The 26,075-nt window shown below is 37.7% G+C and overlaps 4 protein-coding genes across 8 annotated transcripts; 3 read left to right on the forward strand and 1 right to left on the reverse strand.

Annotated features, from left to right (window-relative positions):
- The first annotated feature begins 3,064 nt into the window (after window positions 1-3,064).
- Window positions 3,065-8,114, forward strand: LOC106353158 (protein NUCLEAR FUSION DEFECTIVE 4-like). The gene is made up of 3 exons (XM_048734824.1): window positions 3,065-3,651; window positions 6,494-7,428; window positions 7,540-8,114. The coding sequence occupies exons 1-3, from the start codon at window positions 3,343-3,345 to the stop codon at window positions 8,009-8,011; spliced, it is 1,716 nt and encodes a 571-aa protein (XP_048590781.1). The 5' UTR covers window positions 3,065-3,342; the 3' UTR covers window positions 8,012-8,114.
- Window positions 8,115-8,432: 318 nt separating this feature from the next.
- LOC106437877 lies at window positions 8,433-10,181 on the reverse strand. Its single transcript, XM_013878882.3, has one exon. It carries the CDS (start codon window positions 10,163-10,165, stop codon window positions 8,546-8,548), a length of 1,620 nt encoding a protein of 539 aa, XP_013734336.2. The 5' UTR covers window positions 10,166-10,181; the 3' UTR covers window positions 8,433-8,545.
- A 1,945-nt stretch (window positions 10,182-12,126) lies between these two features.
- On the forward strand, window positions 12,127-18,445 carry LOC106437886 (disease resistance protein RPP2A-like). 4 transcript variants are annotated; one of them, XM_048734842.1, is made up of 11 exons: window positions 13,032-13,251; window positions 13,392-13,520; window positions 13,607-14,684; window positions 14,780-15,076; window positions 15,170-15,747; window positions 15,823-16,339; window positions 16,446-17,117; window positions 17,314-17,595; window positions 17,690-17,819; window positions 17,995-18,138; window positions 18,209-18,445. In XM_048734842.1, the coding sequence occupies exons 2-8, from the start codon at window positions 13,477-13,479 to the stop codon at window positions 17,488-17,490; spliced, it is 3,363 nt and encodes a 1,120-aa protein (XP_048590799.1). In that variant the 5' UTR covers window positions 13,032-13,251; window positions 13,392-13,476; the 3' UTR covers window positions 17,491-17,595; window positions 17,690-17,819; window positions 17,995-18,138; window positions 18,209-18,445. The 4 variants fall into 4 exon arrangements, with proteins under 4 accessions (XP_048590787.1, XP_048590794.1, XP_048590798.1 ...); XM_048734830.1 differs by having other exon boundaries at window positions 12,127-13,520; XM_048734837.1 differs by having other exon boundaries at window positions 12,127-13,520; window positions 18,213-18,445.
- Window positions 18,446-18,610: 165 nt separating this feature from the next.
- Window positions 18,611-25,846, forward strand: LOC106437855 (vacuolar protein sorting-associated protein 54, chloroplastic). 2 transcript variants are annotated; one of them, XR_007314361.1, is made up of 19 exons: window positions 18,611-19,664; window positions 19,766-19,828; window positions 19,934-20,013; window positions 20,628-20,745; window positions 20,916-20,990; window positions 21,164-21,320; window positions 21,627-21,715; window positions 21,908-22,158; window positions 22,273-22,444; window positions 22,529-22,612; window positions 22,913-23,295; window positions 23,491-23,644; window positions 23,868-23,949; window positions 24,042-24,121; window positions 24,327-24,488; window positions 24,554-24,621; window positions 25,063-25,143; window positions 25,221-25,444; window positions 25,646-25,846. XR_007314361.1 is itself a non-coding variant. In XM_048734847.1 (18 exons), the coding sequence occupies exons 1-18, from the start codon at window positions 18,834-18,836 to the stop codon at window positions 25,369-25,371; spliced, it is 3,081 nt and encodes a 1,026-aa protein (XP_048590804.1). In that variant the 5' UTR covers window positions 18,611-18,833; the 3' UTR covers window positions 25,372-25,846. The 2 variants fall into 2 exon arrangements, 1 of the variants encoding a protein (XP_048590804.1); XM_048734847.1 differs by having other exon boundaries at window positions 25,221-25,846.
- Window positions 25,847-26,075: the final 229 nt, after the last annotated feature.

Here is a 26,075-nt window from a genome sequence, read left to right on the forward strand (position 1 = left end):
TATACGTTGAGAGCTTAGGGCAACATTATTGCAATGTCCCAGCTGGTCCTTAAGGGCAGGAGACCCACAAAAACACCAGGACCGAGGGGAAAAGTCGTTATATAAGCAACGTCCCAGCTCGTTCTTCGTCCTTTGATATCTCTTGCGTCCTTTGCTTTTTTTATTTTAAGGATTTAAAATTGTCCTAGCGATAATAATGGCCTTACTTGTTAGAGCTTTTTTGTTAATATGGATGCTCTAACGTGTGGGAAAACAGCGTAACAATAATAACAAAAGTAACCATTAAAAAGTTCTTACATGAGTTCTTAATTTTTTTTTTAAATACATATTTATAAAGTGTGGTTTTGGGATCTCAAAATCATGAAAATCCCTTCTCAACCCAAAATATATACACTTAAGAAACTTTGTTTGTGCACCTCCAGTAGAGTTCCTATAAAAAATTGAATTTAAAATAACAATACTAACAGTTTGGCAAAATTCTTTCATATCATAATTTTTAAAGATACTAAGAGTGTGATTGGATACCACTTGAGTAAAAGAGAGTAAATAAAAAGATGAAAATGAGAGAAAATTAAAAATGGTGAAAAAACAAGAAAGAGAAAAAAAGAAGTGGAAGTGTTATTAGTTATTACTTATTACTCTAGCAAAATAAAGAGTAAAAATTAGTGTGTATTTCTCTCTCTTTTAAATATTAAGTGGAGTAAAAATTGAAACATTAATTTCTACTTGATTGGTATAATTTTAGTGGAACTTGGAGTAAATAAAAAACTAGACCAAAAGTTTATAGTACAATCAGTGGCGGAGGGAGAAATGTTTTTCAAAGGGGTCAAGTTGATGATACAAGAGTTTTACTAGGGTCAGTAAGTAAAATTAATCATATGTTTCTATAGGAAATACACGCAAATTTTTTTTTTTTCAAAAATTCACATGGGTCATCTGACCCACGTGATCGTATGGTAGCTCCGCCACTGAGTACAATACAATCACACTCTAATCATGAAATGTAACGGTGTGACATGACATGACATATCCCACACATTGTCAGTTTTAATCTAATCATGAAGAAAATAATGTTATCACCTTATGGAATGAACCTTTAGCATATGGTTCACGTGAAAACACAAATTGACTCAGGGATCACGCCAACTTGCAGTACTAACATTCGTAACTATGCGATGTATAAGAAAGACAACATGCTTTTGTCACAATGTTTTCAGACTGCCACTTGTTTTACTCTTAGTTCAATAAGATCCATCGCTCGACTTTTTCTAGTATTCGATTGATGATTTCCTCACAATAGTATATATGGTACATACTCGGTAAAAAGCTTAATTAGTAAGCTAGACGAAAAGAATCGATCAACAAGACAACAACAAGTAAGCTGTAACTTCACATGCTGCACTTTTAACATATAAAAAACTTCACATGCTGCATAGTTGTTTGTATTTTATTTTGTCGGCAAACGATGATTATAGAATCCTATAAAGTAGTTCAATACAACAGTTTGATCTGTATAGTATAGATTTATACAACATTGATCCAAGAAATAAGATGATTCTTTAAATTAAATCTTGCAACCTTGTCAAGGTTTCACGTCATCAATAGCATCTCTTTTGATGAGCATGAATTTGTAACGAATTTATATATTCAACGTATCTAACATGCTAATAACTTGATGACTTGATTGTCTATAGTCTTGAAGCTTATGGTGTGAGTTTTGCTGACTAAGGCTGGGATATAACACCTTTGAATCTCCAAGGAGCTTCCAGTAGGCTCTAAAGAGGGTTGACCCCTTTATTGAACCATCAATGGTTACCAACATGCAACCAATTACAAGTTTACAACTCTGTGCTTTTATGACACCCATGATCCTTGTACAAACACAGCAAGATGTGTTTCCTTTGACTATAACTGCCTGAGCTGTTCTTACAACCGATTCTTCTCTCTTTCCCATGTTCCAGTGAGTATCATGAGCGTGATCTTTTCCGGATATCTGAATTAACGGGAGCCGCGTCAGGCGACCTCTATAATTTCTCAAATTCATTTCACAGTTTTCCATATTCAACTAAAGGGAAGAACTTAATATATATTATCAGCTAGTAATTTATCATAAAGTAGAGCTGCTCAACAATATCAACTAGTGTACGTGCTGTTGAAAAGTTGCTCACTTGGAGGACACTGAATCAAAGAGGTCTCGCTAGATGAGCAAATTGTTGGCGTTTTCTCATTATTTGTATATTTTACCAAAAAATATTTGCACATAAGTGAAAACTAAATAAAAACATTTAAGGAGACGTTAGACAATAAGCAAATCATACAATGAACTTTTATTTATTTTATTTTAATATTTAGTTTTATCTTTATTTGTTTGATTAATACTACATCATATATATGTCATATCATATTTAAGGAGTATTTAATTTTTATCATCAATGTTCAGCAGTATGTCTATCCCTTATTGACTACTATTAATTATTTTTGATGCTTTTATATACTTGTGGGTTTCACTGGTAACATTAAAGCGCATGTGCTAAAAATTTGATATAATGTTGATACTGCTGTCTTTTATGACTTCGTAGCTTTAAAAATAAAACTATATCAATATTGTTTATATGCTCTTTTCCCCCTTATCATTTCTATCAACAACTGGATCCAATAAAAAATATCACACAAAATATTAGTTTGTAAAATTTGACTTTCCACATTCACATTGTTATTTTTATATTATTTACTCTTCCACATTAACATTTTTATTTAGTAGTATATACGATATATAAAGAGGTTCCAGCTGGAGTTTCCGCCATAGGTTCGATTCTTCTTGACTACCCATAGATGTTTTAAATGGCAAAAAAATCCAGATTTTATGGGTTTTTTGGTGATTATTCTTTGGGCCTAGAAAACCTTTGGGATTACACCAAGATTATCAAAAAAAATATATATGATATATATATATATATATATATATATATATCACATTCATACTGTGTTATTGAGTTACTATTCTACGTCAAAACTACTATACGGCCATATACGTTCATACCCTATCTTTATCTTAAAGCCATCTCTAATCATCTCCAAAAGACACCGTTTTCAAAATCGTGTCTTATTTTTAGAAGAAAAAAAAATTGCCACGTTGCAGAAGAGTTGTATTTATTCTACTTTAATGTCTTTTTTCTACTTAAATATTGTCAGCACAAGAATTGATTAGTTTATTTGTGATAAATACAACACCTCCCAAGCAGAAAAAAGTCACTCACACAAACACCTCGAGCTCTCTCTACCATACAAACCAAAATATATTCGGTGGTTCAATCTTCAGTACCCGACGCCGGCGGAAAGATTATGGCGGGACAGTCGCGAAAATGGATGATTCTGGTGGCAACGATTTGGATTCAGGCTTTTACCGGGACCAACTTCGATTTCTCGGCTTACTCTTCAGATTTGAAGTCGGTTTTGAAGATTTCGCAGGTGCAGCTTAACTACCTCGCCGTGGCTTCTGATCTCGGGAAGGTGTTCGGGTGGTCGTCGGGGCTTGCGCTGATGTACTTCCCGCTTTGGACGGTGCTTTTCGCTGCGGCGTCTATGGGATTCGTCGGTTACGGAGTACAGTGGCTTGTCATCACTAACTTCATTTCTCTGCCTTATATTATGGTAACTTCACTATTCTTTTACTTTTTCTTTTTGATGAAACTGTTTTCTATTCATTTTTAAAATATTGTGTTTCTTGTTGTTGTTGGCAACCACCTAGCAACCACAACTTTATAAATAATAATATATAAAAAGTTAGAAAGAAAATCATGATTCGGCATAATTCTTTATTATTTAATGTTCATTATTCTGAGAGAACTCGTGAAGAATGAAATAGAAAGGTAGAGATTTGTATAAACTAGAAATTGTCTTCATTGTTGATTAATGAAATAAAATCCCAACAATTTGATGTCATTCTTCATTCGTAACTCAAAAAACGAAAAGTTATATTAGGTCAGCTTTACTCGTCTCTACTTTTTGTTTTGATGAAATTGTGTGTTTAAAAAAAAAAAAGGTTCTTATACACTACTCTCTTTTTTTATGGAACACTTCTTATCACTACTCTTTTGTTGAGAATCACTACTAAATGAAAAACTTGTGAAGACACAAAATAAATGTGCAGAGAATGTAATAGTCTACAAAAATTATCTTCGTTGTTGTTTGTTGAGAAATTGAAATATAATATAAGCCACTTCATAGTTAAATGTACAAGTGTATTTTAATATATACTGTAAATTTCTGTGAAATTGAAGTATATGATTTATTTTGTAAAATTATTAAATATGATATCATAAAATCATAAAAGTCATCAAACTGCGATATTTTCATGTGGAAATAGTTTTATTGCATATCATGCAAATTATATTTGAATTATAAGACATAGTTCTTTCTAATCAGAAGTAGTTTTATGTGGAAAGTTTAATGAATTTTCTATTTCTTTGAAATGACTTTCATGTTAGTTGTTATATATTAGAGTTATTCATATGTTCATACATATAATTTTGTCACGATTCACAAATGAGACTAAACCAAAACTTTACGAGTCACAAACTGGGTGACGATTGATTGGTAGATAGGTAGTTCACACTTGTTTCTTTTGTTTGTCGATTTTTCTTATCTTTTTTTTTCTTGGTAAATACATTAATTTTTAGGAACTTCCATAAAACTTGTTGGTCCAACAAGTCTTCTTCTTGGCATGTTCGGGCTTGTCTCGTGGTTGATGGCTAGTTCGAAAATCTGCAACTATTTTATAATTTAAAACTAGATTTTGACCCGCGCTTCGAAAGCGCGGGTTTTATAGGTTATATACGAAGTTGAAAATGTGATAGTATTTTGAGTATATTGTGTATTATTATGTTATAAAGTCGTATTATATCGAATACATAAATTTGTTTAAAATTATATAACTTATGTATAAGTTTATTCGGGATTTTTTATATACACTCTTATGTAAATCTTTCTTAAGTATTAACATTTTACCTAAATTTGATAAACGAACCAAACCAATACGAAATACAGGTTGAGGTTCGGGACTGGAAAAAAGTTACCTATTATATTTTTTTGGACCTGTGGGTCTCTGTCGGGTACCTAAAGTACCCTGAATGTTTTGTTCATATTATGTATATTTGAGTAATTCATATATGTTTTCAGTATAAAAATATTATTGTAAAATTTGGATTCGCATTTTCTGTTATAATTTCAAGTTTTGGGTAAAATTTCAAAATATATTTAAAATATTGGATATTTTTGGTTTGTGGGTAAGATTTTGGTCTTTTAGATATTTAGTTATTTCTGGTATTTTTTTTTTGGGTATTTTCATGTTTTGATTTTTTGACTTTTCGGATTCTTTAAATCTTTTTGTGTGAAATACTCGAACCGAGCTAGACTCATTACGTAGCCAAATTACATAGTAAATTTTATAGATACTTGAATTATTGACTCAAACTGACCTGGAACTAAAAGGAACCGATCTGAACAAAAATCATTCAAATACCTAGTTGGATATAAATGCCCAAGACCCAAAGAACTTGGATCTGAAAGAAACCGATTTATATTTGACCCGAAGATCCGAATGACCAAATCTAACATTTCACTATATTTTTGTGCATTTTATAAAAGTTACATTTGTTCAGTTGGTGAAACTTAAGATTTATTTGAGAGGTTTTTGACTAATTTAATAGTATTGATTTGTAGGTTTTTTGTTGAGCAGTAAAAAAAGATTTGTTTGGTTTTTGATAATTTAAGCTTATCTTAAATATTAAATTGTTATTTATCAATAAAATAAAATTAACATAATATATAATTTTTAAATTTATCTTAATTATGAAGTTAATGAGACATATTTAGAGAAGAGTATAATAAAGTGTATGTGATATTATATTTTCGTGAACCAAATTTATGTGGTAGTATATATATGGTATAATCTTTTCGTTTACAAAAAGATATGGGTCCAATAAATAAAAACTTTGACTAAATGATTGTTAGAGAAATTTAAGGTAATATATTGTTTGTCCAAATCAAAGTAAGACCAAAATATTATTAGTTAATAAAAGAGTCCAAACAACTTTTTTAAGTAGATTTATTAAAACTCCTTCTCTTTTAATAGTATTGATATGCCGTCCAAAAAGGAAAATTTATTTATCCTTTATATAAAATTCTCAACTTATTGTCTAAATATATATAGATATGCAAAAAATGGCCACCGGATTTTTTTATTAAACGTCTTTTTCTGATGAGTAAGATGTTTGTGGTTGAAAAAAATCAATGAAATAGATATACAAATATTAAATGTGACGCTTTTAGTAGTTAAATGTTGTCTTTCTCAAACAGTCAAACTCAATCATTATTGGGGTAAAATAATCAAAAACAAAATTTGTAAAATAGTCAAATCAAATTTAGTAGTTAGATTTTTTAAATTTCTTGTCTCTGAAGAAACTTTGATTAATATTGGCTCGTTACTATACAGGTGTTTCTCTGTTGCTTACTTGCTGGTCTAAGTATATGTTGGTTCAACACAGTCTGCTTTGTGCTTTGCATCAGCAACTTCCCTGCAAACAGAGCACTTGCTCTTTCCCTCACAGTAAGCTTCAACGGTGTAAGCGCTGCCTTATACACACTTGCTTACAACGCAATCAACCCAACCTCTCCAGAGCTCTACCTTCTCTTAAACGCTCTCATACCTCTCGTTGTCTCCTTCACTGCAATCATCCCGATCCTTCGTCAACCGCCTTTCGAGCCTCTTCCACCGGATGGAGTTCGCCGTGACTCTCTCATGTTTCTACTGCTCAACATTCTCGCCGCTCTAAACGGTGTTTACCTCCTCCTCTTTGAGTCAAACTCCTCTGATATAACCTCTGCTCGTCTCCTCTTTGGTGGTGCAATCATCCTCTTGGTCCTCCCTTTATGTATCCCCGGTTTAGTCATCGCCCGTAACTGGTATCATCGCACGATCCACACAAGCTTCCGCCTCGAAGGTTCCGGTTTCATTCTCGTTCATCCTGATGAGCTTGAGTTGCATAAAGGGATGGTTGCACATGAAGCCAATAGAGAAAGCTACCAGTTGCTAAACGACGACGTTGTGCAAAACCTTGTTATTAAGACTACAGCTCCAGAGGATGGTGACACTGATGAGTCTTGTTGCAAGAAGCTTATTACAAGAGGCCAGCTTGAGATATTGGGAACTGAACATTCTTTGTCGCAGCTCTTACGTAGAGCTGACTTCTGGTTCTACTATATTGCGTACTTCTGCGGTGGAACCATCGGACTTGTGTACAGCAACAACCTCGGACAGATTGCTCAGTCTTTAGGACAAAGCTCAAAGACTACAACTCTTGTCACACTTTATTCTTCCTTCTCATTCTTTGGAAGATTACTCTCGGCAACACCGGACTATATCCGAGCGTAAGTGCATTTGATCCATATTAATTTATCGTATTTATTAATTTATCAAATATTAATTTATAGAGTTTATAGTTTGGTTTCGCGGGTTTTGATTTGGTTTAAGTTGTACAGGAAGGTTTATTTTGCAAGAACCGGATGGTTAGCAATCGCGCTTTTGCCAACACCAATCGCGCTTTTCTTGCTCGCATCATCAGGAACCGCGTCAGCGTTACAAGCGGGAACAGCTCTGATTGGTCTAAGCTCAGGATTCATATTCGCAGCAGCTGTTTCGATCACATCAGAGCTTTTTGGACCAAACAGTGTTGGTGTTAATCACAACATTTTGATCACGAACATACCAATAGGATCGTTGATCTATGGATTCTTGGCTGCATTGGTCTATGACTCACATGGTTCGACTGTGATCAAATCAATGAAAGACTCCGTCGTGTGTATGGGACGGGGTTGCTATTACTTGACCTTTGTGTGGTGGGGATGCTTGTCGGTTCTTGGACTCGCTTCTAGTCTTGTGTTGTTTATTAGGACTAGAAGAGCTTATCAACGGTTTGAACAAGCTCGGATAAGTTCAAATATTGATTCATAGAAATTTTACCTTCATTCCCCGACGGCTTGTGTATATCACAGTATATGTAGGGATCTATATTTAACAGACGTATTAATGGACTGTTATGGATTTTGGCTGATAATATTTTGTTGTCGCTGATTTATTTTAGTCTCAAATTCTTATAATTGTTAAATTATCCTATCATTTCTACAATAATATTATTTATTTTGTGAGAATTTACGTTTGACAGCCCTACTTGCAATTAAATCAATTTATGCTCTTTCTTTTATGGTGGTGGAAACCTTCCTGACTGATAAATTAATACCGTTTTTTAAAATACAGTTTTTAATTAATATATAAAAAAATTAAAAAAAAAATATTTTGCTCGAGAAAGTAATGTATTTGGATGTGCAATCTCTTGTAACCGTTAATTCTGAAGTGATTTTTAGTACCCCATCAATTATGAAATGATTACATTACTGAAGACTCACCTTTTCATTACAGATATAAATATATATATTAAAATGTTGATAAATCAAAGATACTCGAGTAATTAAAACTATACTTACTAATTTAGGGGTAGATACAAAACCTCTGATCCTTAATACAAAGAAAAAGCCTCTCGTAAGCTAAAGCCATCTTACTCGCCGTAAACATCTCCGCCGCATACTCTTTACACTTCCTCCCTCTCTCAGCCAATCTCTCCGCTCCTTCCGCCACCGCAACTTCCATAACTGCCGTCAAAGCCTCCACATTCGGTGCAAACATAAACCCAAACTCATCATTCACCACAATACTCCTCTTTATGCTCGCATACCTCGACGCCATCACCGGTTTACCACTCAACATCGCTTCCATCAACGTCAAATCAAGACCTTGTGGTCTAAGCGTTGGATTCACAAACAAATCGATCCCGTTGTAGAAACCCTTGAGCTCATTTGGGTTCAGAGATCCCAAAATAGTAACTTTCTCGCCAAGTTCCTTGTAACGGTTCTCCCATGGTCCTGACCCAGCTACCACAAGGTGAACATTTGAATGTGTTTCGATTAGTTTTGCGAAGGCTTCGTAGAGAATCGGATGTCCCTTGTCTTTCACCAATCTCCCTGCGGCTCCTAAGACAATAGCCGATGAGTTTTCTTGTAACCCTAGTTTTGACCTAAACAGAGAACGTAGCTTCTTGTCTGATTTGAACCCATTTTCGTCGACTCCGTTGAGGATCACATGAACCCTTTTCTCCGGGATTTGGTAAACGTCTCTCAGCATTTCCCCGCAGCTATCGCTGATTGCGATGTGATGAGCGTAGTTGTGGAAGAATCTGATTTCATCTAGTATCTTGGGAAGCACGGCACCGTATAGGCTTGCGTTGAAGCCTTGTGATCTTGGTTCGCCTGGTTTACGGATCAGGTCTTGGTAAATGCTTGATTGTAAGCTCTCTAGTGCAATGCCGTGCCACGAGACAGCTAGGTTTGGAACCTCTCTGGCGATCCAGTGCGGTAAAGCCACGCTTTCCGTGTGAACCACGTCAAACGGTTCTTTTTTGTTTTCTTCTTGGTAAAGCTCCCATGCTTTGTTGTACCGCCATTTTCCGGGCTCAGCATCGCCGTGGGAATGGATTGTAGGGTTTATGGTTTTGTCTGAAGCGGAAGTGATTTTGTTGGTTTGAGGGGAAGGGTCTAAGGGAGAGGTGAAAACGTGGACGTGGTGTCCACGGCGGGCTAAAGCAGTGTAGAGAGTGAAGGCATGGCGTTCCATGCCACCGGGGTTGGGCCCGGTGGGCCATTTTCTGGAGAAAACTGCGAGCCTTAGGATTTTAGGAGGAGGGTTGGTTAAGGAGAAAGAAAGGCGGTTCCATGCAAATTGGGCTGTTTGGAGATCGCCAGACCACGGTGGCTGGTTTGTGTCAGAAGAGGGGGAGACTGCGGCGGTTGTGGAGGAGCAAGAAGAGGAGGTGCGGAGGAGGAAGAGAGCCGGGATGGTGAAGAGGACGGTGAAGAAAAGGAAAGTGCAAAGGCTGAAATGAGAGTTAGGTTTCTTGAGTTTGGTTTGTGAAGCCATTGTTTGATCTGGGCAATCTGATGTTGTGTCTGTTTGTTCAACTAGATGATAGATAAAAGGAAAATTGTGATTTCTCATCTCTGAGAAATTAATGATAAACTTACAATATAAGTAAATGATAAAGTGGAGATGGTCCATTAAAGTTAACTTCAATTTTAATAAGATTTTCTTTTAGTGGTTTGGTAACGTCTAAATATGACCAAGAAAGAAACGTGAGGCTGAGGCTTCAATCACTTCTGCGAGATCACTTTAGTTGTACATATGGGAAATGTTCATGTGACTTGTTGCGTGACTTTTTTACACATAAACAATGTGAACACTCGTAAATATCATGCAAATATTAAAAATAGTAATGGTATGGTATATTGAGGAACTAAACATCTATAATATATTATAGGTCAATGGCCTAAAAACATTGGTAAGGTCCGAAGCAAAACTATTTAGTTAGTGTGTTTGGCCTCCACTTTTTGACTTTTTGATTGTGATAGGTCATTTTTCTAATGCGGATTTGTTGGTATTTTACAACTCAAGCATTTGACTTTCTTAACTTTTTAGACTATACATTTCGTTGTATAGTATCAAACATGCATAAATTTAATGCATATGCGGTGGCAAATGATCTGGTAATGCCTTTGTATTGGAGTATTAATTATTTAACATGCAAGAGTTATTTCTGTAATAAGTTTACATTGGAACTTTACTTCAAGGCTCAATGAATCTTATCACAAGTCAAACTTTAACTTTTACATTTTCAAGAATGCTTCCCAAGAAAAAAGAAACTGATTTTGATATTGTTGTACTGATGAAACTCTTTCTGGAGAAACCTAACTTGCACTACAGAGATTCAGTTCCCCATTCTTGACAACTGCTTAAGATTAGCCACTTGAAACTACAAAATTATATACAGTCTCTGTAGTTCACTAAAAAGATGGAGCTAAGATAAATTTGTAACATGATTCTATCTGAACCCAACCCTTGTATGAAATCAACTTTCTATAATTAGTTATTTCCAGATATTAGACTTTGCAGGCTCCATGTAACAAAGAAGAGAACACTCCTAATCAGCAAAACAGATTTCTTCGTTTGTTCTTTTCCCGTTCATTAGCTCTTCTTCTTGGACACAACAGTAAGTGCCGTCTTAACCAATATATTAACCCTGAGCGAAACACAGAATATGAACCCTTTTATAAATATTTTCTATATTTTTCATCACTGCATTTCTCTTAACTTGAACTCTACGACCTGAAACCAGTGTTTTAAAAACTGGACCGGACCGCACCGGCCGGTTAGACCAAAACCGGCCGGTCGGACCGTGACTCGGCCATCTATTCGGTTTCGTACTAAAAGCCGGATTTGTGTTATATTAGCAAACTCGATCAAAACCCGGTAAAACTCGCTAAAACTAATGATCAAGATTGATATTAAAATCCTATTTTTTCAAATTCAAGTATTTTTTAAACTGCAAATTTTAAAAATATTTCATAAAAAATTCATATTGTTTTCTAAGTATCTATCTAAATAAATTATTTTCATTATTTTTAAAAAAAAATATTTTTTCTTTCATATCATTTTTAGATTCTAATAATTATATAAAATTTTATAAAAATAATTTTATGTTATACATATAATAGTTACTTAATATAAAATTTAATTAAAATTTAAAACCCAGTTGGACCGGTCCGACCATTGATCTAGTTACAATGCCAAATCAACGTCTGATCCGGTTTTCAAAACACTACCTGAAACAAATAGAAAAAAATATTTCAAAACTAATGGTGAATGTACAGATTTTTTATTGTTTTGTCTTGTAATAAATAAATTAGGTTTACTTAATTATGAGTCTTTTTGATAATTTAACAAATTGAAACGGACCTTCAAGACAACACAAAAAAAAATTTGGACCCATGGCAAATGCCCATGTTGCCATGGGTAACAGCTTCATCCATATCATTTCATGTAGATCTCTTGAGGAAAAACCAAATATACTTTGTTTTCTTCTAATCAGGTTTCTTTTAAATACATATGAGCAATACGACATCGTAACACAAGACTCGATTATTAGAAAACAGACTAAAGATAATGAAACTCTCTTTCTCACTGAGAGTCTCCCACACTCGTTCATTCTCTCTTATCCACTTCGCTCGCCCACCTCGCCCAACTCATAACAGTGCGCTTGTTCCCTTCTTGATCGTCCTTGCCAGCATACGAAAGCCAAAGGCACTGCTAACCTATCAGAATGGCGCGTGTCTGCACCTCGAAAACTGATAAACGAGTCGTATTTTCCGCCGGGAAGGATCCACGGAGAGCAAAAGTATCTCTATGGTTAGAAACTGAACGATAAGGTTTTGGAATCGGTGGGTGAAAATTGACTATGAACAGTAACTCTTTTGACTATGAACAGTAACTCTTCACAGTGGGTAGTAATATACACTATGATTCGCACTCAACTTGTTCCCACTTGAAATTCGAAAACGCAGAAACGATTCTCCGTCGTAGAAATGGACAGACTCCGCGCTCTCCGCCGTCAGGGATTGCGCGATTTCGAGCCGTCACTCCCGCCGCGATTTATGGATAGAATCCTCGACCGTATGAAGAAATCTTCGAGTCGGAGGGGGATAAGCCGCCGCCGGCTAGAACGGTGTTCTAGTTCCTTCGCTGAAGATCTCTCAGCCTCGACTTCTTCTTTCGCGACGTGCTCGATGGAGTTACCCGATAGGACTAGTTTCCGTCTCTTAGCAGGAGGCGGCGATGGCGAATTGGATCGGATTTACAAGTCCCTTGGCGTTTCTGGTCCCGACGATTTGGCGATTTCTTTTGACGCGTGGGAGGCTTGCAAGACGCGTTCCTCCTCTGGTATTGTTAATAGGTTTCAGCCTCAGGCCGATGTTTTGAGTAGTGGTGTTGATTCACTGGATCGGGACGATACTGGTGGTGTGGGCAGGTTCTTCAAGGAGCATGCGAGTGAAAAAGCTAGTGAGAAAGAGCATGGCGAGATGAATCTCAAGGAAGTTGAAACTCCTTTCCAGCCAAAACTATCTGAGCATTGCGTTACGGGGTCTGACCCTATATTAGTTATTTATTGTGGTGACAACCAGGTCTCCGAGGAGATATACCTCATCAGCTACATCTTCAACGAGTTGTGTGTCCGTGGCTTTGCCCCTTTGAGATATGATATAAAAAAGAGCGCTGTGACTGAAAATCAGAAATTGCTACACATATCACGGGTTGGTATTATCATTTTCTCGATGAACTTTGCTCATTCCAGAGATTGCCTGGATGGATTCGTGGCAGTCATGGATCATTTGAAAGCAAATGACCTTGTCCTTATTCCTGTGTTTTTTAAAGTAAGTGTTTCAACCGTCAGGGGACAAAGTGGCTCTTTTGGAAAAGCATTCACACGACTTAGGAATTCAGTCAAGGCTTCCGAAGTTCTGAAATGGAGGGAGGCTATGATCGAATTAACTTCCATCATTGGATATGCGTATAAGAAGGGGTATATTGATTTCTCTCTTTTTTGCAGGATTTTTATATTTGTATGGCGTGGTATATGTCTCTGATTCTGATGTTTTCTTTGTGCAGGGATGAGGTTATTCTGGCCAAGAATATTGTCAGAGATGTCTGTTTGCCACTCAGTTCCGAAACCAACATGAAGCTAAGAGGAACGAGGCTTTCATTAGAAAGTATATTGTCTCTGCTGAATCGTTCTCAACCCTCATCCCCACAGATTGTTGGACTTTGGGGTATGGCTGGCATAGGGAAGACTACCATCACGAGAGACTTTTTCAGAACACAAGCTGAGCGATATGACGTGTGCTACTTTCTACCTGATTTTCATCTAATGTGTCAAACAAAAGGGCTGAGTTATTTGCGTGATGATTTCTTCTCGAAAATATTTGGCGCAGAGAAAGTTTTCGTAGACGCATGTGATACAAAACCAAGCGTCACAAGGGATAGGTTCCTCGGTAAAAAGGTTCTGATTGTTCTTGATGGTGTGAGTAGTGCCAAAGATGCAGAAGTTTTGGTTGGAGGGTTTGGCTGGTTTTCTGGTGGACATACAATCATCTTAACATCTAGGAATAGGCAAGTTCTTGTACAGTGTAACGCCAAAGTGATTTACGAGATCGAGAAGCTACCCAAGCTTGAGTCTCTTCACCTTTGTTGCAAGTTTGCCAGTAAAGAAAATTGTAAAGGAAGAATATCGTTGACATCGGAGCTTGTGGACTACGCTAGTGGCAATCCGTTGGCTCTGCGAGTCTTAGGTTTGTCTATTCAAAATCAATCTATGAAAGATCAGAAACAACATCTGAGAAGACTGCGTCAACATCCTCCAGTCAAAATTCTGGATGCATTTAAAATAAGTTTTAATGGACGAGATGATGACGAGAAGAGCATATTTTTGGACCTGGCTTGTTTTTTCAGAGGGGAGGATAGAGATCGTGTGGTGAAAATCCTTGATGGTTGCGGTTTTTCTACAGATTTAGGAATCTATGGTCTCATTGATGAGTCTCTCATCAGCCTTGTAGATAACAAGATAGAAATGCCCAACATTTTCCAAGACGCGGGTCGATTTGTTGTTTGTCAAGAACACGAAGAGCCAGGCAACCGTAGCAGATTGTGGGATTCTAGTGACATTGCTGGTGTCCTGAAAAATAATACAGTAAGTCTTTGAAAATGTGTAATGATATTCTATTTAAACTTAAGATTGAGGTTCCTTTCTTCTCTCAGAAAAAAACTGTTTGCCATTTTTTTCAGGGAACAGAAGCAACTGAGGGAATATTTCTGGATGCATCTGGCTTGACATTTGATTTGAGCTCTACTGCATTTGAGAGGATGTATAGACTTAGATTGCTCAAGATCCACTGTCCAACTTCTGTAAATCATTGCAAGGTTTGTCTACCTGAAGGCCTCCACTCTTTGCCTGATGAGCTACGCCTACTCCACTGGGAAAAATATCCTCTTGGATCGTTACCTCGGAACTTCAACCCTAAAAATCTTGTAGAACTGAACATGCCATATAGCAACTTGACAAAAGTATGGAAAGGAACAAAGGTATGTCTTGACATTATGGTACAATCTGCTGCATACATGAAGTAGTTAGCATTTACTTGATGACTCATCTTGTTTTTTTTGTGCTGTAATCAGAATCTTGAGAAGCTAAAGAGGATCATTCTGAGTCACTCTCAACAGTTGACTAAATTCCCAAGGCTTTCAAAGGCCAGGAACCTTGAGCATATTGATCTCGAAGGATGTACGAGTCTGGTTAAGGTTAACTCATCTATTCTTCATCATCACAAGCTTACTTTCTTGAGTCTGAGAAACTGTTCTCGTTTGCGAGTTATGCCTACCACGGTTCATCTAAAATCTCTTGAGGTTCTTAATCTATCTGGCTGCTCAGAGCTCGAGAACCTTCAGGATTTCTCATTAAACCTGAAAGAAATATATCTAGCTGGGGCTGCTATTAGAGAACTGCCGTCGTCGATTGGGGATCTCACTAGACTTGTTACATTAGATCTGGAGAATTGTGAAAGTCTTCAGCACCTGCCACCGGGGATAAGTAACTTGAAAGCCATGATGACACTTAAGCTGTCTGGCTGTTCAAATCTGAAGAGCCTTCCAGTTCTTGATGCATTATTTCTCCAAGATTCACAACGTTCTAACACAAGGATAACCATGGAAGAATCTGTGTCCATAAACCTTCACTCCGCTATTCAAGAATCAAGGTTAGATGGCGCTGAAACCCTTCTGAATTTGGATAATTTGAAACTAAGATCAGATATTCATGGTTCTTGTTTCAGCAGAGAAGCTTTAGAAGAATTCTTACCGGCATTTGAATGTCTGTCGAACAACGGAATACCACAAGAAAGCTGGACATGGGTCACTGTTATTCCGTTCCCCTCACCCATTTTACACTCATTGGCGTCTAGGCTATATGCGCTAGTATCGTTGTTCCTTTGTAATGCTTACCTGGTGGATATACCTGAAGATATATGTTGGCTTGCTTCGGTGATGAGACTAGATCTTGGTGGAAACTCTTTCAGCCAGATTCCTAAAAGCATCAAGGAGTTTCGTAAACTACATAGCCTTAATTTGCGCCATTGCAAAAACCTCAAATCGCTACCTGAGCTTCCTAGAAGTCTAGTAACCTTGAACGCCCATGGCTGCGTGTCTCTCAAATCATTTCCAACGAGTTTCGAGCAGTTCCCAAGGCACTTCACATTCAGCAATTGCTTTAATCTGTCCCCAAAAGTGGTTAGAAAATATATAGGAAAAGCTCTTGATAGCGTTAAAGGCATGGCCAAGGGGATTCTGCAGGTATCCTCTCTATTTCTGTTTCTGTCTGTCTCTGCCTCTCTTTTTGTCAATATTTCCCTCACATGTGTTTTTAGACTCACTTTTGGCATACACATGATATTTTTAGGCTTCACAGGAACAGGAACAGGAACACATCAACGCTCCTGCATTCAGCATCTGTATACCTGCCTCTGCAGGGCACCAATCCTCTGTTAATTTTCAAGCTGGTTCTTCTGTAATGATACAGCTAGCTCCTGGCATGTTAAAGACTCTCTCAGGCTTTGTTTTATCAGTAGTAGTTGAATTCTGGAATAATTATAGCAACACTGCTGGTTTTGGCATAAAGTGTATATGCAGGAAGAGCAGAATAGACCTCTCGCCTAGATTAGAGAGAATTTTCCATTGTTGGGCTCCTAAGGAACCCACCACCGTTCAAAGGGATCATATGTTTGTTTTTGGGAGTGTGAAAATGCATCATGCAGAAGCTGTTAACCATGATTTTCTGGCTGATTCAGTGACCTTTGAGTTCCATCCTGTCAATTCGGAGAACCAGCTTCTAGGTGATAGCTGCACAGTTAAGAGATGTGGAGTCTACTTAATCACCGATGCGACAGGTAATACAACTCTTAGCGCAAAACGTCCTTCTTCTTCCATGGATTCAGGGGGGCTTTCTAGCATGGAGCATGTGGCACCACCATATAAGAGATGTCGATTGAAGGGAGTTATTGAAATTGTTATTTTAAGCTTAAGAAAAAGGAAGCGAGAAATGAGCGTCCCTACAGTCAAAAGCTTTTCTAAGGTAAAACCCCTGTCCCTGAGAGTTCATTGAGCCCCATGGCCTCATATTCTGTCCAGTAAGAGCTAGTAGTTGTAGACTTTATTTTCCTTCAACCCTACCATACTTTGAAACTGGTCCAAGGAACTTTAACCTGAAGTCTGCAGGATACTCATGTGAGTGATTTCTTTCCTTAATTCTTTTCCAACTATTTTCACAGGTAAAAAGTCTGTGCAGATCGTATGTTCGCACTGGAAACTGTGCAGTGGGTCCTAGTTGTTCTTTTGATCATCCTACATGGGTGTTTACTGAGAAATCCAAAAGACTCTCTGCGTCTAAGTCAAACCAAGCAACCTCTGGTAAAGACGCCATAGATACAGAGCAGGAAGAGGAGTAAGCTTTGTCTCGGAAAGAGCTGTGAAGTTTTGATGTTTGGTAATGGAGAATCAGTGCAAGTCATTTTCGCTTATCTGAACTCTCGAGCATTATTTGCATAGCAGAGGTAAATTTATCTTACCCGAGTTGGTTTGTACTTATACTATAAATAAACTCTAGTTGCAGGTGAAAAGTTGTATATATATAAATGTATAAACTAGGTACATGCCAAATGTGATACCGCACTTAGTGCAAAACGTCCAGCTTCTTGCATGGATCCAGTGGAGCATGTGGATTGACCATATAAGAGATGCCGATTAATGAGTGTCTCTGGAGACAAACCGTTATAAGGTAAAACATCCGACACTTTCATTGACATACATACAAGGTAGGTTGCTGATTTGTATCACGTATAGCTTCTGTTCTGACCCTTCAATAACTGTTTTCACCATTTGCTTCTTCTTTCTCAAATAACTGATGATTTTACCGGTATGAATGATGATTTCAAGCTAGCTTCGTTTTGCAGGTCCATCTTGGTCCAGTTTCTGCTGCGCGATGGATCTAAGCACCCAAGACGCGCGGGCTTATAATCCGGATTCACACCGATTACAACTTAACAAGTGTAGGGAACAACATTTGATCACTAGACAGGGAATCGTTTTTAATACAGGTAAATGCATGAGAACTATTGAGATGTTCTTGATTCCTGGTCTTAATTCTAACGTTATAACTGTTGACAGGCAGGCTCGTTGGACAAAAGCTACCGAAGTTTTAGTTTTGTCAATGGGGATTATATAATAAGAGTAACGTGGAAGCACCACAATGATATAGTTCATCTGCTAGAGAGACGAGACCATTGATAGTTTGATACAGAACAAGGAAAAATAGCAAAGCTTTTGTTGTCATAAGACTCTCATAGTCATAGCAAGATTTGTAAGGATTTGATGATTGGTAATGAAGAACCACTTAAGTATTCATACTATATTATTACAAAACAAACTATACAATGAAAAGTGAAAACTATATTAACGCAAATAATCGTGTGATTATATTACTTTTCGTAGATGACGTGGATATCTTATCCACCGTCGATTAAATCTTTTCGCAGTGAACCCGCACAGCTCAACACCACCTCCCCTCGGACCAACCATCACACCGAGTCTCGACCCAGAGGGCTTCCTCAGTCCTCCACAACTCTCCTCCCTTGCGTTCTTACTTCTCTCCCGATCCAAACTCTCACCATTCTACAATTTTGATTCAATTCGATTCACTCTCTCCCAAATCTCTAATCCGATTTTCGAGATTCAATCCTCCCCCAGATCACCTTTTGTTTCGGTTCATGATTCTGATTCCGTGAGAGACCTTATGGATTCGCACCCTTCCTTAATCGGAAGGTCCATCGGCAACAGCAACCGATCCAGCGTAGATCTCGGCCGTTCAACGCCTTCCTCTCCTTCCCCTTCATCGCTAACCAAATCGATCTCCGATGCAAGTAGCCAGAGCCTCTCTTCGATCCTCAACAACCCGCACGGAGGCAAATCCGGCGTCTACGGCTCCGACGCCTCCTGGGTTGGTTGGTGGTCATCCTCAACCTCCGTAGCTCCCTCCGAGTTCGCTCCCGTCGCTTCGACCAAGCTCCCCGGGTCGGACCTCACCAGATCCGACTTCCACGGATACGTCTCCTCGATCTCCGACTCTCACGCTAGGTTCGAGGATATCATCAACCACGCGAAGGAAGAGAGCTCCGGGTTTGATCAGGAGAGCCACGTGTCCGGTTTAGCTTCGTGTCTCCGCGAGGTCCCTTCGCTCTACTTCAAGGAGGATTTCGCGTTGGAGGACGGAGCTACATTTCGCTCCGCGTGTCCTTTCTCGACGTTGACGGAGAATCTAGCGCTTCAGGAGAAGCTGTCGCAGTATCTCGATGTGGTGGAGATGCATCTTGTGAAGGAGATCTCGGTGAGGTCTGATTCGTTCTTCGAGGCGCAGGGGCAGTTGCAGGATTTGAATGTGAAGATTGTTGAGGGGTGTAGTAGGATCCGTGAGTTGAAAGAGACTATTAGGCTTCTTGATAGGAACTTGGTGGATTCTGCTAGGCAGATTCAGGAGCTGAGCTCGACTAGGATTAATATGTTGGAGCTGCAGCGTAAATTGAGGGTCATTTTGTATGTTAACCAAGCTCTCTCTGCACTCAAATTGGTAATTGTTCTTAGACTGATTCGCTTTGAGTAGTGTCAAGTTAGCTACTTTTGAGTGTTTCCACTGTTTTCCTGATAGAAGTTTGATTCTTTATTGTTCAGCTTGTTGCGTCCGCAGATTGTGCTGGAGCGTTGGATATAACTGACGATCTCCAGAACTTGTTGGTAAGTCATCTGTGACTGATGTGGGGGGGGGGGGGGGGGGGGGTACTGTTAGATGGTTAGATTGATCTTTCGTAAGAAGCTAAAATTGTTTTATATCCTTATCAGGCCGGGGATGAGCTAACTGGTCTACATTGCTTCCGTCACCTTCGAGATCATGTCACTACTTCCATAGAGTCCATAAACAGGTGCGAATATGATAACTGACTAAAATAGGCATTGTTCAGTTTGACTGTACTGCTCTTTTAGGAGAAGCGCTAAATTTTTTTGAGCTTTTGTTTGCCGGCAGTAAAATGTTTCTTATATTCGTGGATAGAATGGAACACAATGAGACCCAGTCGGATTTCATGTTAATTGTGCCAAGTACCATACCAAACCAGCCAATCTAGTGATTATGTTTTTAGTTTTGTTGTTGAGCCTCTTGAATTTTTATCAGATAGTAAGGCAGTTGATATCAGGTTCTTGCAGCTCTGTTTTTTTCCTTCTGTGATATTCTTTGGCAGCTAGTTATTCATAGCAAATAGTATTTCTGTAACCTGCAAAGGTCACTGTTTCTTACTGTAAATCAATCATTTCATGCGGCAGACATTTTCTCCGTCTGATGATTATGAATACACCCAGGCTTGTAGGCATTTGTATCAATTAAATGTTTAGTATACTGATTTTCTTTAGTAATGCTGCTTGGTAAAAGATTTAGTAGTTCACTGTTTTAGTTCACCTTCTATATTTAACTATCCTGTTTCTCTAGTACTCTCTTTTATTTGGTCTAATGTCTGATGACTTGTTGATTTTTTCTTTGTAGTATTCTCACAGCTGAATTTATGCGTATCTCAATACACAATACTGGGGAAATAGATGTACTGATTTTATCTGCTGCAAAAAAACGTGGATCCATATCTTCTAACGGGGAGATGAGTGAAGTAAGTCTCATCCGATACAGATGCATATTTTTGATGAATTTGGGCGCTTTTTGTACCATGTGGAGCTTAAAACTGAATAAATCTTTACCTGTGAGAAGCGGTAGATTAATCAGAAAATAAGTGGAAGAATATCCAGCATGACTCGTAATAATAATCTTCCACCTTTGCAGGTTAAGATAGAAGAAGAAGATACGTCTACCTTATGTGATCGGCTTCTTCCTCTAGTAATTGGATTGCTAAGAACGGTGAGTGGCCGTTCCTTTATTTTTTTCAACACATGCTAGCACTGAGGTTCACAATGGTTTTTTGTTTTAATATCTTCGTTAGTGCTATCTCTGGTCATTATTGTTTGATTCGTATTAATTGTTTAGTCTGAATTATGTTTCTCATTTGTTTTTCTTTGAACTGTTTATTGTAGGCAAAGTTCCCATCAATTTTGAGGATGTATCGTGAGGCACTGACATCTGAAATGAAAAACGCAATCAAGAACGCAGTTGCTGAGCTGCTTCCAGTTCTTGTTGCAAGATCGCTCGAATCTGATTTTTCACATGGGGAGCGCTCAGTAGATGTTGATGGTGAGATTATAATTATTATTACTATGTATTAAGATTGTCATGTGACTTAGTTTATGTCTGATACATAGTTGAACATAAGTTTAGTACTTGAAAATACTGTGTATTTACATGTGCTTGTTTTTTTTTGTCCTCTAACTTAGTAACTTGATCTGAGACCCGGCAGGGACGTAGTATACATGGAAATTAGTTAACTGATGAAGAATGTTGGCTGAAGATTTATTTTTATCCTTCTCTTAGGATAATGTATTTTATTTCGCTGGTAGTTTGTCTCTCCGGAATCCATTCTTATTCCTAGTGCGTATACAGGTGGTGGATTATCTCTCGCGAGCAAGTTGAGGGCGCTGTCATCTGAGGCATTTGTTAATCTCTTAACTGCTATTTATAGGATTGTTCAGGTAATATATGCATCAATTATGAAATATCTTTTATTTAAACACGTATATGTCTGTTTATGTTACACCATTGGCAGCATCTTTATTTTGACTTTGATACATATACCTTATTGAGGCTAAGAACGTTTCACCCCCCGAACCAATTAGATGATTGGTTAAGATGTAACATGATTTCATTTCATTTAGTGAATGCAGGCACATCTTGTTCGGGCTTCGGAAGTGAAAAAGGCAATTGAATGGATCCTCTGCAATATCGATGGACATTATGCAGCTGATTCCGTTGCAGCTGCAATTGCTGTTGGTGCTGTAGCGGCCGAATCAATCCAGGAAACAGGTTTCCAAGGCGAGCTGTCTTCTCCATTGGGTAAGGCTACCTTAAAGGCTTCTCCATTGCAGAGAAAAACAAGCGACACATCAAGCTTGATAAATATGTCAAGAAACTTCAGGTTTTCTGGTTTATTTGTTTATTTATTTATTCCAAATTGTCGCAGTTGCCTGTAACACAAACCTTTGTTATTCTTGAAACTAAAGTAGGTTTTCTATTTCTCTTATTTATATAGAGCCGATGTCTTGAGAGAAAACACAGAAGCTGTCTTTGCGGCCTGTGAGGTTACTCATGCTAGATGGGCAAAGCTACTAGGAGTCCGTGCTCTTCTTCATCCAAAATTAAAATTGCAGGAGTTTATGAGCATTTATGATCTCACCCAAGAATTTATAACAGCTACAGAAAAGGTGTTTGTTCAAAACTTTTCTTTCATAAAAGAGATAAGAAATTGCATTGCTATTCTTGCCTGACATTCTTATGGAAATTATCAGATTGGCGGACGGTTGGGATCTAGTATTCGTGGGACGCTGCAATCACAAGCCAAAGCCTTTGTAGATTCCCAGCATGAAGCTCGGGTTAGTCTATGTATATATATACCTTTAGAAGTTTTACAGAAAGGACATCTACATCTTTGTTTACTTCCATGGCTTACAAAAAAAAGTGGGAGAAAATAGTTACACTAAGAGCAATATGCCCAAAGCCATCTCTATACTTTGTGCAGCAGAAAAGTTAAACTTACATTTAATAACAGAGTAGTGTTGAGCTATATTGACTTCATCCCATAGATCCATAGTCCGTAATTATTTTACCACCTAACTTCTTTCATTATCAAGTGTTCTGGTCGTTATTCTAAGTTTTATCTTACTTTGTTGTAGATGACAAAACTGAAAGCTGTCCTTGATCAAGAAACATGGGATGAGATGGATGTTCCCGAAGAATTCCAATCCATAATCAGTTCTCTTTTCGCATCCCAGGAGTTGATTTCTAGGAAAGCTGATGATGCTGATACTTTAACATACCACCGAAACCCACTCACTCCCAATGGGTCGCTCCCTTCAGGAACTGAAGATCAAAATACTGAACTACGAAATGAAAATTCTGAATCTAGTGAAGGTCCTGCAGTTAGTAATGCACAAGTGAAATCTACAGTTTCACCTGAATCTCTTGAAAGAAGCAAGGCTGGTGTATCTTCAGTTGCGAAAGCGCACGTAAAATCTAACCTTTTCTATCAAGGAGTTGGTTACCACATGGTAAACTGGTTAGTTTTCCTGTTATTCAGCGTTATGTTACATATCCGTTTTCTCTAGTAATTCGAATGGCTGTTGATCAATGAATATTTCTCTCTATATATATTTGTACCGTCTGCTAGGTTTGATTCCTTAATGTTTAGGTTTAGCTGCTGTCCCGGCTGTTAATTTTGCTTATGCTGATGCAATTCCTTGAATGTCTGCAGTGGGTTAATATTACTCAAGATGTTGTCAGAATACATTGATATGAATAATTCTTTGCCAGCTTTGTCCTCGGAAGTTGTTCTTCGTGTTGTTGAAGTGCTGAGATTTTTCAACACTAGGACATGCCAACTTGTTCTGGGTGCTGGTGCTATGCAGGTAAAAATATGCTTTAAATGTAGAAAATAGTAATGGTAATTGCTGATTAGTTTTATTGAGTTTTCTAACCAATGATCTGTGATCTTTTGCGTAACCAAATGTACACACCTGACCTATTTGTCTTTCGCAATTGAACTTTTTGACATAAATTTTGGTTCTTGTTTACGCAAAACAGATGTGATCTGTAATATTGACCGTTTGAGTGGGAATTTTCATGCTATAGGTTTCTGGTTTAAAGTCCATAAAGGCAAAACACTTGGCACTTGCAAGTCAAGTAATCGACTTCACTTACACTATTATTCCTGGTAGGTGATATTTTGTCATTTCTTTCTAATTGTTGCAGTTATAATGTGTGTTTAGCGGAGTTAATAATGTATCGTTCTTTTTCTGGTCCTAGAATCCAGAAGAATTATGTTTTCAAAAGTACCCGAGACGAGAAAGCCACTCTTGTCAGTAGAGATTGATAGAGTCGCTCAGGTATGTTTTTCTCTTTGACTGCTGCCTCTTTTTTCGCTTAACTCTTACAGGTTCTAAGGTTTTAGATGTCGTTGCACGCCTGATAAGAATGTAGTTGAAACAAAATTCACACTAGTTAATCATCTCTAGGTGCCTAGAATATAAGTGTTAAGATGGCGGTTTTAATGTATATTTCCATTATTTCTGGTTTGTCGCCGATTTTCAGGATTATAGGGTTCATCGAGATGAAATATACGCAAAACTGGTCCAGATAATGAGAGAAAGACTATTGGCGCATCTTCATGGGTTGCCGAAAGTTGTTGAGAGCTGGAACAGACCGCCAGACACCAATAAACAAACTAAAGAATTTGCTTGGCCACTCACAAGGGTATTTATTCTCATTCCCTAATCTCATAAAGATAATAAATGTTTAATGTGCATATAATTTTACAGGAAGTTGGCTACCTTCATCGGGTCTTATCTGAGACATTGCATGAAGCAGATGTTCAAGCAATCTTCAGGTGAGCATATACGCAACTTCCACAGGAAAGACTAAGGATGCAGAAAATAGTACTTTGGACTAGAGCTGACGTATTGTAGGATAGTAGGCAACCAGTTGTTTAGAATTAGAGTGGAGTCAAGTTAACAAAACAAGCAATCTTGTGCTAAGGCACCTCAGATTGGCAGAGATCTCAATAACTTTCAAATAGTTACATTTTAGATCTAAAGAACTTAAATTTATGGCTACAGAGATTTAAGTTTTCGAAATTTTCTGTTTGTTGTCCTTGTTGCCAAGTGCCAACCATGCGTCGAATTACTTGCAGTGTTTCACTCGTCTTTTAGCTTTATAGTATAAGACAACAGATTATTGTTTCTTTCTTATAAATGCGTAAGGCAGGAAGTACTCTTGCAGGTCACTTATTTTACATTACACCTTAAGACAATTTTCGTGGCTTTTGTAGGCAGGTGATTTCAATCATCCACACACAAACTTCTCAAACGCTTTCCAACTTGGAAATAAGCTCTCCAGAGGCAAAGAAAAGGTAAGCTTTATATCCTTCTTTTCTAAAAACTAAGCCAACTCAACTTCTGTGATTAACATGCGTCTGGTTATAATCAGGCTGAAGCTTCACGTTGAGCTGATCCTCAAATGCATCCGATCGTTACCATCGGACAATGCAAATGAATCAGGCATCCCAAACTGGGGACAACTAGATGAGTTCTTTGCACAACACTTCAAAGAGGAAGAAGAGGGACGCGAAGCTGAGTGATGAAGGATGGATTAAAAAAAAAAGAATTTTGGTATGAGGATGGATTACTCGTCTTTGTAGATTTAACTTACAGGTAAACAAATTCCTTATTTCTGCTGCCTCCATCACGAATGAACCACTCTGCAACCAAAAACATTGAGTAGAATACAAAATATGATCTATAATGTGCTCATCGGGTTTCATCTTGTTTGAGGGTTTTGTTCAGCTACTGTAGAGTTATGACGGGTTGAACCTCTGTATCGTAACGATCTCTGTTCTCGTTTGGATTTTTCAGGTTTACCTCCATGTTGCTTTTTTTTTATTATCCTCTTTTATTTTATGCGAGTTGTAAGAGGTAAAAACGAGTGAGTGGACAAAAGTTTTTAAAAGAGGCAGTAGATTTAGACGTATATATTTCTTTCTTTTCAGTTGGAGAAACTTTTTTAATGTGATTATATTCAGTGTATTCATTTGAAATAAAGGAAGTTTGTTTTGAGGGTTGTTCCAAATTGTAATCACATGTTAGAAATGTTAATAAAGAAAAACTGTTATATGTATTCAATAGTAATGGTCGAAGGCCGAGGTATCATAAAAGTCATCTCCAAAACACAAACTCATATGTGACAGCAATGATTCAGAGTCTTACAAAACTCACAAGTAGAAGTTAATGTTCCAGTGGATCAAATGAAACAGCCTTACAAAGAAAAACCAATTGAGAGATGACA

This window comes from Brassica napus, chromosome A1 (genome assembly GCF_020379485.1).
Source record: "Brassica napus cultivar Da-Ae chromosome A1, Da-Ae, whole genome shotgun sequence".
NCBI lineage: Eukaryota > Viridiplantae > Streptophyta > Magnoliopsida > Brassicales > Brassicaceae > Brassica > Brassica napus.